Genomic DNA, 13,648 nt, shown 5'->3' with positions numbered 1-13,648 from the left:
CCAGAAGATGATGTCAACCACCTGAACTTTTGCATATGATAAGTTTGCAGGAAGAAAGCCTGGCTTGCTGCATGACTCTACCCCTTCCCCCATTATCCTCTATGCATACCTTAAGGTATAAAAACTACTTTGGAAAATAAAGTGCGGGCCTTGTTCACTGAAACTTGGTCTCCCCATGTCACTATCTCTCCCAAATTCCAGCTGAGCGTCCATCTGGAGCGCGGATATCCTCTGCGACCATTTATTTGCCTGGGCTTCTAAGACCCACTCGAGAAGGTGTCTAAGGTGGGGCACCTTCCGCTATTCGAGAGGGCGCCTGCGGCCTCCGTGGTCAGAGCTAACCTGGTGTCACGGGTTATATTGATTTTCCGCGTAAACCAAGCCACTCAGCTTCTTTTCTCCACTGAATTTTCCTACTGAGCTATCCTTATTTCAGCCGCTTTTCTCCACTGAATTTCCTACTGAGCTATCCTTATTTCAGCCGCTTCTCTCCACTGAATTTCCTCACTGAGCTATCCTTATTCTATTACTCTTTGTATCCTTAATTAAAGTGTAATTAAGCAGTTGTTCCCTAACCCTCGCCTAGCCGTCTCTCCTTCGAATACCCTGGATCAGCCGGGGCTGGACCCCGGCACTCTGTTATCCCTTTTTCCTCCTGCCCCAAATCCCCCCCAGCATCAGAGTCTTTTCCAATGAGTCAACTCTTTGCATGAGGTGGCCAAAGTACTGGAGTTTCAGCTTTAGCATCATTCCTTCCAAAGAACACCCAGGGCTGATCTCCTTCAGAATGGACTGGTTGGATCTCCTTGCAGTCCAAGGGACTCTCAAGAGTCTTCTCCAACACCACAGTTCAAAAGCATCAATTCTTCAGCACTCAGCTTTCTTCACAGTCCAACTCTCTCACATCCATACATGAGTACTGGAAAAACCATAGCCTTGACTAGACGGAACTTTGTTGGCAAAGTAATGTCTCTGCTTTTGAATATGCTATCTAGGTTGGTCATAACTTTCCTTCCAAGGAGTAAGCGTCTCTTAATTTCATGGCTGCAATCACCATCTGCAGTGATTTTGGAGCCCAAAAAAATAAAGTCTGACACTAAGGAAGTATATTATGAGAAACGCTGGCTGGAGGAAGCACAAGCTGGAATCAAGACTGATGGGAAAAATATCAATAACCTCAGATATGCAGATGACACCACCCTTATGGCAGAAAGTGAAGAGGAGCTAAAGAGCTTCTTGATGAAAGTGTAAGAGGAGAGTGAAAAGGCTGTCTTAAATCTCAACATTCAGAAAACTAAGATCATGGCATCTGGCCCATCACTTCATAGGAAGTAGATGGGGAAACAGTGGAAGCAGTGTCAGACTTTATTTTTTGGGCTCCAAAGTCACCGCAGATGGTGATTGCAGCCATGAAATTAAAAGACGCTTACTCCTTGGAAGGAAAGTTATGACCAACCTAGATAGCATATTGAAAAGCAGAGACATTACTTTGCCAACAAAGGTCCGTCTACTCAAGGCTATGGTTTTTCCAGTGGTCATGTATGGATGTGAGAGTTGGACTGTGAAGAAAGCTGAGCGCCAAAGAATTGATGCTTTTGAACTGTGGTGTTGGAGAAGACTCTTGAGAGTCCCTTGGACTGCAAGGAGATCCAACCAGTCCATTCTAAAGGAGATCAGTCCTGGGTGTTCATTGGAAGGACTGAGGCTAAAGCTGAAACTCCAGTACTTTGGCCACCTCATGCGAAGAGTTGACTCATTGGAAAAGACTCTGATGCTGGGAGGGATTGGGGGTGGGAGGAGAAAGGGGCGACAGAGGATGAGATGGCTGGATGGCATCACTGACTCGATGGACGTGAGTTTGAGTGAACTCCGGGAGTTGGTGATGGACAGGGAGGCCTGGCATGCTGCGATTCATGGGGTCACAAAGAGTCAGACACAACTGAGTGACTGAATTGAACTGAAGGAAGGTCTTATGGAAGGGCCATGTAGAAGATTACATTTAACATAATTTGGCAGAGGAAGCCTGAATTGAGGAGATGGCACCTGAGGTGAAGGAAGACACCACGAGGAGAAGTAGAGAATAGTATCTCTGGTAGAGAGAAAAGGAGAGGGTCTGGCTGTCCTCCTGCAGGAGGTGAGATGAGGGTAAAGTCTCCAAGGAGAAGAGTAAACCAGAGAAGAGTCAAAAAGCAAAACAAAAATCAACAATGACAAAAAAAAAAAAAAAATGTTATAGGGACAACAGAAACAGAACATTTTGGTTGCCCGGGACAGGTTAGAAGTGAGAATTGACTGCAGGGGGACATAAGTGAAATTTCAGGAATTATTGGGGAAATGATTTAAAAACTAGACTGTGCTGATGGCTAACTACCGTATAAATTCATGGAATTGTACACCTGAAATGTGGATTTTAGCATACGTAAATTTTATCTTAGTAAAATCATTGAAAAGAGAGGGAATAAGAGCTATAACATTAGAAAGGATAAAATGAGACAAAATAGAAAAATATTCATGTAGAAGACTTAGAAATCATAATCATAAAACTGTAAAATCAGTTTCTTTTATTCCTTTATCTGTACATTAAACCAGACATCTGATTAAATTTTTATTTGATGCCTCAAGCCCAGAATCCAGGACACATAAAAGTACTTTGTGATAGTTTTGCCAACATAGATAGGCTCTGCTGCTGCTGCTAAGTTACTTCAGTCGTGTCTGACTCTGCGTGACCCCAGAGACAGCAGCCCACCAGGCTCCTCTGTTCCTGGGACTTTCCAGGCAAGAATACTGGAGTGGGTTGCCATTTCCTTCTACAATGCATGCATGCATGCTAAGGCAGTTCAGTCGTGTCTCTGTGCGACCCTATGGACAGCAGCCCACTAGGCTCCTCTGTCCACAGGATTCCCCAGGCAAGAACACTGGAGTGGCTTCCATTAATACCCAGTTATTTGATCAAACGCTCATCTAGGTGCTGTTGTGAAAGTGTTTTGCAAACGTGGTGTAACATCCACATTCAACTGACTTTATATAAAATAGATGATCCTTGACAATGTAACCCTCATCCAACCAGTTGAAAGGTCCTAAGAGCAAAACAGATACGGCTTAGAGTACGTATACATTAACAAGAGAATTGTACAAATAAAGTAAAATGATAACTTTATAAAGAGACACATGGTAATATGAGAACAAAAACTATAAATCCCATGAGGGTAGAGATTCTGTCTCCTTTTTGTATCAATAGGTCACCAGCATCTAGCATAAACCTGAGTTATATGAAGGGCTCCATGGTTTCTTTAGGTATTAATGAATAAATGTAGATCCCTGTTCTATAACAGAAAGATAAATGCATCTTTGGAAAGAAAGTCCTTAAAGATAACCAAGGATTTGGAGAAGCAGGCCAGAAAAAGATAAGATTTACTATTATTTCAACTAGTTAAGAGAAAATTGAACATTGATCTAATAACAGAGTTGAAGGATTTCAATTCCCAAAGTAATATCACATATGTTTTCTTTGAAGGCATTTCTTGTGAAAACACTTAATGTGCAAAACAGCACAGCTACTTGGTATTTATATTTCAAAGATAGAAATTGCCTTACTCCAGGAAGAGACTAGATACATAGCCATGGGTGTCAAGCATGTTCTTCCGAACTTTCCTGGCTGTTTTAAGATAAACAACTCTATGGGAACACTTTATGATATCTTCATGATTCTACGGTTCTATTTTACGGCTCGGTAGATGCACATTATACAAAATTCCAAGACCAGTACAGCATGCCATTAGGATGACAACTTTTTCTTAAATATGCACAATTTTGGAAAGGTCATGTAAACTCTAATGAGGAATGAAAAAACTGTGGGAATTCATCTTCTTTTCATGATACTCTTTTGTATGTGTGTGACTGTTTTATTTCCAGCATGATTATTATCTGTAGCCAGAGTCTACAATCTTCATTTCATTGGTAGTGATAGTTCTCATCATACTACAAATCAAGGTCAAATTCCAAATTCCTATATTTCTGAAAACTTCCAGGTCAGCTAAGCAGAGTGGGTAAACTCTCCCTGCCCCCACCCCCCATCACCTTGTACCTTGTCTTTACATATGGTCCTGCCCCAAGAGTTTGCTAACTCCAAGTCTGTGATAGTTCCTTTTATGTGTCAACTTGAGTGGGTTAAGGGATGGCCAGATAACTGGTAAAACATTATTTGTGGGTGTGTCTGTGAGGGTGTCTCCAAAAGAGATTAGCATTGGAATCAGTAGACTAAGTATGGATGATGGCTCTCATCAAAGCGGGTGGACATCATCTAGTCTGTTGAGAGCCCAAGAGGACAAAGGAAGGGCAAATTCTCTCTCTCTTTTTTTGGCCTGAGATATCTATATTCTCCTGCCCTTGGATGTTGGATTAGACTTTGGGATTTACACCAGCAGCATTTGAGACTAGGAGTTAAACCACTGGATCCCCAGGGTCTCAGGCCTCTGGACTCTAATGAATTGCACAATCGTATTCCTGGTTCTCTAGCTTGCAGACATCGGATTGTGAGACTTCTGGTCTCCATAACCTTGGGAACCTATTCCTATAATAAATCTTCTTTCTCACTCTCAGATATATATATATATATATATATATATATATATATATATATATATATAGTTATGTTCTACTGTCTGTTTCTCTGGAGATCCTGATTATTACAAAGTCTAAACTGTATGCTCTTATCCTCGCTAATTGTTTCTTGTACATGGGATATACTTACAAAACAACAATTGCTTTTCATGTCATTTGCACTTCTGTTTTATTTGCACAAAGCTTTCTAATATTTATCAGAGATGAGTTCTCACTCACCATAACTTAGTGTCGTCAGGGAATTTTTTCAGAAATATTTTGTATTGATTTCCTTAAAATTCTATGTGCTTAGTTGCTCAGTCGTGTCTGACTCTTTGCAAACCCATCGACTCTAGCCTGCCAGGCTCCTCTGTCCATGGGGTTCTCCAGGCAAGAATACTGGAGTGGGTTGCCATTTCCTCCTCCAGGGGATCTTCCTGACCCAGGGATTGAACCTGAGTCTTCTGCATATCCTCTATTGGTAGGAGGATTCTTTGCCACTGAGCGACCTGGGAAGACCCCTGCTAACATATCATATAATTTGATAAAACAGTTCTTCCTCCATTTCTTGTGGAAAGTAGCAAAAGGGGGCTAGAAAATATAACTCTGAACAACAGATTTTCTCATAGGTGCAACAACAGTTGGCTCTTCACAGGAAGGAAAACTGGACCCTCAACAGAATGGTCCTGCAAATAGTCTGGTGACAGCCGGGTCAACCCGGGAATTCCTGAGTAACCATGAGGGAAGCCTTTCATGGCTAAGTTGTGGTATGTTTTAGATCACTAAGGACTTCCCTGGTGGCACAGATGGTAAGGTAAAGAATCTGCCTGCAATGCGAGAGACTCAGGTTTGATCACTGGGTTGGGAAGATCCCCTGGAGAACGGAATGGCAACCCCCTCCAGTATCCTTGCCTGGAGAATTCCATGGACAGAGGAGCCTGGTAGGCTACAGTCTGTGCGGTCGCAAATGACTGAGTGACTATCAGATCATTTAGGAAACATTTAGACACTCAAAAGTGTGTGGGGCTGGTGGCATTTTCCCATAATAACAGCCAGCGAACACCAGAACTGGAAACAAACCTTTCATTTGCTTCAGTGAGAACTGCTTTAGATAGATTTATATTTGAGACAGGCTAAGGCCTGCAGCCTGGGATACTTGGCTGCAGCACTGCAATGCTTACATCTGGACTAAGGTCTCCTTGAGGAACACTATACAAAGGAACTATTAGGGAAGACTAAAAATTACTCTGTGCATTTGCAGTTAGGGCAAATTTATGACAAGAAGATACAAAAAGACAAAAAAAAAAAAAAAAAAAAAAACACCCACAACGTACCACTTCTGAAGAGCTGAGAGTAAAAACAGGGTGTTGGAACAAAAACAGAATTTTGGAGCAAAAGCAGGATACTGCACATGTCTCCTGCACTCACCACCAGCAAAGGGGTGGACAAAACACCTGAGCCACCTCTCTGCCCTGACTGGTGGACACACCCCTATCCTCTCCCCTTGTAAGGAACCAGCTTGCCTCACTTCCATAAGCAAGCCAGCAAAAGAACCTGTTGTTTTTCTCTAACTCCGACCTGATGCAGCAGGGGCTCCCATAAAACCTTGCCTGAATTTCCTATTTGGCTTCTGATCAATTTCTACTGACAAAGGAGTCTAAGAACCCTGGTGGGTAACATATTTACATATCAATCTAATAGCTATTTAGAATTCATGCTCTATTTCAATGAGGAGTAAAAGGTTATATGTATGTGGGCCTCCCAGGTGGCACTAGTGGTAAAGAACCTGCCTGAATGCAGGAGACAGGAGAGATTTGTCTGTTTGATCCCTGGGTCTGGAAGATCCCCTGGAGGAGAGCATGGCAACCCATCCAGTATTCTTGCCAGGGAAATCCCATGGCCAGAGGAGCCTGGTGGGCTACAGTCCATAGGATTCCAAAGAGTTGGATATGACTTAAGTGACTTAGCATGCACGCATATGTGTGTGTGTGTATATATATATATATATATATATATACACACACACACAAATGAGCTTAGATTTGTAACTGGGAGGGAATGTGCCCTTTCATTAAACTTTATTAATTCTATTACAATCAGACTCCAGCCAGCCCCCAATCCTATCCCTCCCCGCTTCTCTCTTGCCACTTTCACCTGGTCTGATATTTTGAGAGCTGCCACCGTCAATGTGTTCCTTAGAACTCCCTTTCCGAATAGATTATCTCTGGAACTTTCTTACATCTCCTCTTTGCCCCACAACTCCTTTGGCTTCGTTTCCTTTCAAATTAAAACACAGGGAGAATCAAAATAGCAAACCTAAAAAAAAGTTTTTAAATTTAAAAATCTTTCTACTCTCTCATGACCATGAGCCTTGGCCTGTATCAGAAAGCCAATTATCAGGTAAGCAGTCAATAATAAATTGAATTATTTTGTTTATAATTCTTTTGATTATTAAAATTAATGAAGTGTTATGAAAAGGAATTCAAGCTAGGAAATAGAGAAAAAAGCTAAATCAGTTAAAATAACTTTCTTTGAGGAAACATCCCAAATGAATAATCTTTCTTTTTCTGTTTATTCCCAAGGAAGAACAAGGCGAGGTAATTCTCTGAGCTTAAACCTCTGATTGAGAGTGTTACGGAGGAGAATTAAGAGCTTTCCTAGGATGAGCAGGGAGCAGGCGTGGAGACAGAGAGCTCCACACTGGGGGGTTCCGACATCCTCTGGTGGCAGAAGCAGCTGCGTGGACAGGACTTAACTTCAAATTAAGCAAACTGTGGACATGTTTAAGGGCAGGATGCCTTCACTTAAGGCTTTCACCCAGCAGGAAAGCAATTTGATTTTTACTGACTAAGGAGGAAGAAATGCTTTGAGTAGTCAAGCAGTTGGTAAGAGACCGAGATAAACACATGATCTGAAATCTGAAATTTTCCTTGGAAAGGGCTGTATTGAGTGAGTTTAAAAAAGACCCCAGGTGAACTAGAAAGGCAGTCAGCATTTAGCATTCCCTGGGGTCAGACCTTGTGTTTAACACGGTGATGCTGTATAATGTTCACAGAACAGATTCTATTGCCTATTAACAGATAAAGAAGGTAAGATAAATTATTAAAATGACCTATCAACTAAGTGAAGCCATGGCTCCAAATGAGGTGTGTATGATTCAAAGCTTCCATTGTAGAACAAAGTCAATTCTCTTTTCCACCAGACTAATATTCCTTAAGACATCATCATTACATCTGCGACTTTAAATTTTCAGCACAGATAGCATGAAGTTGCATGTGCGTATTTTAAGTTACAGTCCAGAGGCAGCTAGCATTCTAATCAGGCAGCCACATGCCAGAGGTGGTCACGAGCATGCTCTCAAACACACTGCAGCCACTCCGGACGTGACTGCTGCAGGATTGCTGCTAACTATTCCTGTCATCAGTTTCTGAAAGTCAAGTTGAGTTTTTATTTGTAAAAATGGTGGTTTGTCAATTAGCATAAGTGATAGGTTAATGTTAGGAAAGAGATCTCAGTGGTGAAATTAAAGATATTAAGGATATGTATTTTGGCAAAACATCTTTTAGAGACAGCCACAAGCTGTGAAAGCGCGGTAAGACTCCAGTAAGGTCTGTGGCCTGAGGCCACGGAGATGGTCCTAGATTCTGGATCAGTGACTCTGTGCCAGCTATTAGCGTAGGAGCTTTCTATTGCCTGGCACTGGCTCTGAGTGCAGCTGAATTCTGCCTCTAAAATATTGCTACAGCTGCCCGAAGAGGACAGTTTATTCAAGAGAAGGCAAGTCAGAGGGCGAGGACTTCAGGGACCTGACAAAGGAGTTTGTATTAACAGTGTTGTTCTTTTTAAATAAATGTTTGTATGGGCACCAGGGGCTTCCCTGGTGGCTCAGCCGTAGATAATCTGCCTGCCAATGCAGGAGACATAGGTTCAATCCCTGGGTTGGCAAGATCTCCTGGAGAGGGAAATGGCAACCCTCTCTAGTATTCTTGCCTCGAAAATCCCATGGACAGAGGAGCCTGGCAGGCTACAGTCCACAGGTTTGCAAAATAATCAGACACGACTTAACGACTAAAGGGCGACAACATGTGTGCCAGACCCTGACTGGGGCTTCCTTTCACTGTTCCATGGTGGAAAAACTTTCTGAGAGTAGCTATTTCTTACCTATCTCACTTGGCAGTGGCTGATGTTGTTTTTCAAAAAGAATCTAGAGATGAATGGAAAGAGTAGCAGGGAAGCATACACACTATCCTATGTGAAATAGATAGCCAATGGAAATTTGCTGTATGACCCAGGGAACTCAAACTGGGGCCCTGTAACAACTCAGAGGGGTAGGAAAGGGTAGAAAGTGGGAAGGAGGTTTGAGAGGGAGAGGACATATGTACTACTATGGCTAATTCATGCAGCTGTATGGTAGAAATAAACCAATATTGAACAGCAATCATCAATCAATTAAAAATAAATAAATATAAAAAGAATCTAATACTCATGCAAACTGGCTAAGTTAGATCTACAATTCTGTTCCTAGATCCCTTGCTTCAGAATCACCTAAAGTTTAGAATTCTTCAATTTCTTAGCATCCTTCATTTTGAAGTTCTAGGAGTGGGGCCTGAGAATCTGGATTGTGACAAGTTCCTCTAGTGATTCTCCTATGCTCTGAGGATTTAGCCAATGAAGATATAACCAAAGAAGCGTCATGATCATTTGATCACAGTATTTCTCCATGGTAGACCAAAGATCCAAGAGGGAGGAAATATGATCCTGCCCGCCCGGTCTGAAAACCAGAATCAGTAAAGCAATAGTAAATAGAACACTATAAAGCCCTCATATCCTATAAACTCTATGCCATAAATTTGTGTTATAGCTTTTTGCCTACCCATCTAGATGGAAATATATCAAAATTTGTCTTAAGCATTCACCAAGGTCATTCATAGCCAAAGATACTCCACTGTCCTTTGGATGAATCAGGATTATCAATAGCTTTCCAACTGACTATTGTGATCCATTTTCTGACAGCAATGAAATTGTTAGCCAAAAGCCCATCATGTTAAATATGATTTGGGAAAAAAACAAAAAACAAACAAAAAAAACAGTTTAGCTCTTAGGTTACTTTTTTTTTTCACATCAGTAAGTCCAGTTTATTCACTCATAAGACATCTTGTCTGGCTTTCATCTGCTCATCAAATATTTATTGAGAGACTTTTAAAAAACATGTAGCTCTAACTCCCAATGAACAGCCATGGAAGATTAAAGAAGTGGGAGTCTAGTTCAAGACTTCTATCTCTGAGTTGTCACTCATTATCACATTGTGATGGAGAGGGGAGAAATACCCTAGTGCAGGAGTCCAGGTCTTGAATTCTGTGGCTGGCTACAGACTCAGTTTAAGTCTGTAAGTTATACTGTAAGCTATACTGCAAGTCAGTATAGCTCTTAGGGCTTCTATTTCTTCTTTTAGATAATTACAAATAAAATGTTTGCCTCGCTTATTTTTCAGTTTGCTGATTCATTTATCAATATTTATGGGTCATCTACTATATTCCAGGAATTTCTATAGAACCTTGGGGGATACAGTAAGAAACAAGGTAAACAAGATGACTGTTCTCAAGTAGGCTTATTCTCATACTTAGAGAAACAGCCAGCACAAACGGTCAACCAAGTGAGTGTACTTTCTTGGACGCAGACCCTCCAGCCCAGTTAAGACTTCATATAACATAGCCATGGCCAACAACTTGAGTACAAGCTCAGAAGAGCTGAATCATTTCTGAATTTGCAATCTAGAGAAATTGTGAGATAATATTACCTGTTTGTTCTTTTAAGCCAAACATGAAACTAATTACTAAGGTTTGGAATAATTAGTAACACAGCAATAGATAAGTAATATATAATCCAAGGACATGATTGTTAAGAACAATATTTTAAGAATGAAGGGATTCAGAATCTCATGCTTTATACTTAGAATATTGGCACTAGAAGAAAATGTTGACAGCATGTTAATATTATCATGAAGAAATAATAAATTTACTACTCCTTTTAGTTCAGTAGGATTACAGAATTTGTCTGCTTTTACCTGAGATCTACGGAGTCCACTGAATCAACACAAATACTTCCTAATCAAACTTTATTGAAACTCCATTTTTAGCAATGCATTAGTTAGCCAATAAAAAAATGGTAGTCCTACCTCCGAAAAAGTACTTTTCACCAGTTTTAACTTGAAGAGGACTGTTAGTTCGAACTGCTGAGGCTTCATCTCCATCGATAGTGAGAACAGCAAAATTCTCCTTAGCTAGGAAACGGACCTCATGCCACTGGCCATCATTCAACCCAGAACCTGTTAAATACAAGAGGAAAGACCATTTTGTTAAAAGATTATTCAGTTTTAAATAATTTTTAATATCAACACAGCTTTGCAATAAAAATTAATATATTTTGATCTAGGAAAATTCAGTGTAGCTACAATTAATATCTCATATTTCTTTAATATTATAAATTATTCTTTCCTCCACTGGACCAAATAGGGCCTAGCTGTGAAGGAAAATAGAACATGCCATCCCAGAAAATGCTATTTCAGCATATTGATTATTTTGAAAAAAAAAGTTACTTAAGAAACAGCCAGCACAATAGGAATACTCTGACACCCTCTTTGTCTCCCTGAAAGCAAAAAGTAAGTCTTTCATGTGAAAAAATTCCCTGCCTGTACTAGGAGGGTAACAGGCTTCCTTATCACCAGGAAGAGAGAAGTTAGAGCCAAGAAGGCTGGATAAACAATCCTTATTCTTCTTAATTTGCTACCCCAAGCCTAAATTTTTGTCAATTCATCTTCCAGTTTTTTTTTTTTTTTTTTAATCTTTGTCTAAAAAGGCATAAAATCTGTCTACACTGGTTACTTCTTTGAGTCTCATATTTCTGTGAGCACCATACATACGAAATTATACTTGTTTTCCTGCTGCTAATCTATTTCAATTTAATTATTAAACCAGCCAAAGAACCTCAGTTCTGTTTAGTTTAGTTGCTCAGTAGTGTCCAACTCTTTGCGACGCCATGAATCGCAGCACGCCAGGCCTCCCTGTCCATCACCAACTCCCGGAGTTCACTCAGACTCACGTCCATCGAGTCAGTGATGTCATCCAGCCATCTCATCCTCTGTCGTCCCCTTGTCCTCCTGCCCCCAATGCCTCCCAGCATCAGAGTCTTTTCCAATGAGTCAACTCTTTGCATGAGGTGGCCAAAGTACTGGAGTTTCAGCTTTAGCATCATTCCCTTCAAAGAAATCCCAGGGCTGATCTCCTTCAGAATGGACTGGCTGGATCTCCTTGCAGTCCAAGGGACTCTCAAGAGTCTTCTCCAACACCACAGTTCAAAAGCATCAATTCTTCAGCGCTCAGCCTTCTTCACAGTCCAACTCTCACATCCATACATGAACACTGGAAAAACCATAGCCTTGACTAGACGAACCTTTGTTGCAAAGTAATGTCTCTGGTTTTCAATATGCTATCTAGGTTGGTCATAACTTTCCTTCCAAGGAGTAAGCATCTTTCAGTTTCATGGCTGCAGTCACCATCTGCAGTGATTTTGGAGCCCAGAAAAATAACGTCTGACACTGTTTCCACCGTTTCCCCATCTATTTCCCATGAAGTGATGGGACAAGATGTCATGATCTTTGTTTTCTGAATGTTGAGCTTTAAGCCAACTTTTTCACTCTCCTCTTTCACTTTCATCAAGAGGCTTTTTAGTTCCTCTTCCCTTTCTGCCATAGGGGTGGTGTCATCTGCATATCTGAGGTTATATTTCTCCCGGCAATCTTGATTCCAGCTTGTGCTTCTTCCAGTCCAGCGTTTCTCATGATGTACTCTGCATAGAAGTTAAATAAGCAGGGTGACAATACACAGCCTTGACACTCCTTTTCCTATTTGGAACCAGTCTGTTGTTCCATGTCCAGTTCTAACTGTTGCTTCCTGACCTGCATACAGATTTCTCAAGAGGCAGGTCAGGTGGTCTGGTATTCCCATCTCTTTCAGAATTTCCCACAGTTTATTGTGATCCACACAGTCAAAGGCTTTAGCATAGTCAATCAAGCAAAAATAGATGTTTTTCTGGAACTCTCTTGCTTTTTCCGTGATCCAGAGGATGTTGGTAATTTGATCTTGGTTCCTCTGCCTTTTCTAAAACCTGCTTGAACATCTGGAAGTTCACGGTTCACATACTGCTGAAGCCTGGCTTGGAGAATTTTGAGCATTACTTTACTAGTGTGTGAGATGACTGCAATTGTGCTGTAGGTTGAGCATTCTTTGGCACTGTCTTTCTTTGCGATTGGAATGAAAACAGACCTTTTCTAGTCCTGTGGCCACTGCTGAGTTTTCCAAATTTGCTGGCATATTGAGCGCAGCACTTTCACAGCATCATCTTTCAGGATTTGAAAGAGCTCAACTGGAATTCCATCACCTCCACTAGCTTTGTTCGTAGTGATGCTTTCTAAGGCCCACTTGACTTCACATTCCAGGATGTCTGGCTCTAGGTGAGTGATCACACCATCGTGATTATCTTGGTCATGAAGATCTTTTTTTACAGTTCTTCTGTGTATTCTTGCCACCTCTTCTTAATATCTTCTGCTTCTGTTAGGTCCCTACCATTTCTGTCCTTTATCAAGCCCATCTTTGCATGAAATATTCCCTTGGTATCTCCAATTTTCTTGAAGAGATCTCTAGTCTTTCCCATTCTATTGTTTTCCTCTATCTCTTTGCATTGATTGCTAAAGAAGGTTTTCTTATCTCTTCTTGCTATTCTTTGGAACTCTGCATTCAGATGCTTATAGCTTTCCTTTTTCTCCTTTGCTTTTCTCTTCTCTTCTTTTCACAGCTCTTTGTTAGGCCTCCTCAGACAGCCATTTTGCTTTTTTGCATGTCTTTTCCATGGGGATGGTCTTGATCCCTGTCTCCTGTACAATGTCACGAACCTCTGTCCATAGTTCATCAGTCATTCTATCTATCAGATCTAGTCCCTTAAATCTATTTCTCACTTCCTGTGTATAATCATAAGGGATTTGATTTAGGTCATA

At 41.0% G+C, this 13,648-nt stretch overlaps 1 protein-coding gene across 1 annotated transcript in view; it reads right to left on the bottom strand.

The window, feature by feature from the left end:
• The window catches only part of LOC129658456 (contactin-associated protein-like 2), an 836,688-nt gene that overhangs the window by 92,569 nt on the left and 730,471 nt on the right, over nt 1–13,648 (bottom strand). Inside the window, exon 9 of the mRNA XM_055589413.1 lies at nt 10,775–10,924. Within this exon, the coding sequence (XP_055445388.1) occupies nt 10,775–10,924 (150 nt within the window). The remainder of the gene's footprint in view (nt 1–10,774; nt 10,925–13,648) is intronic.

This window comes from Bubalus kerabau, chromosome 8 (assembly GCF_029407905.1).
Source record: "Bubalus kerabau isolate K-KA32 ecotype Philippines breed swamp buffalo chromosome 8, PCC_UOA_SB_1v2, whole genome shotgun sequence".
Taxonomy (NCBI): Eukaryota; Metazoa; Chordata; class Mammalia; order Artiodactyla; family Bovidae; genus Bubalus; species Bubalus kerabau.
The sequence above is the reverse complement of the archived record's forward strand: the minus strand, read 5'-3'. Positions and strand labels throughout refer to the sequence as shown.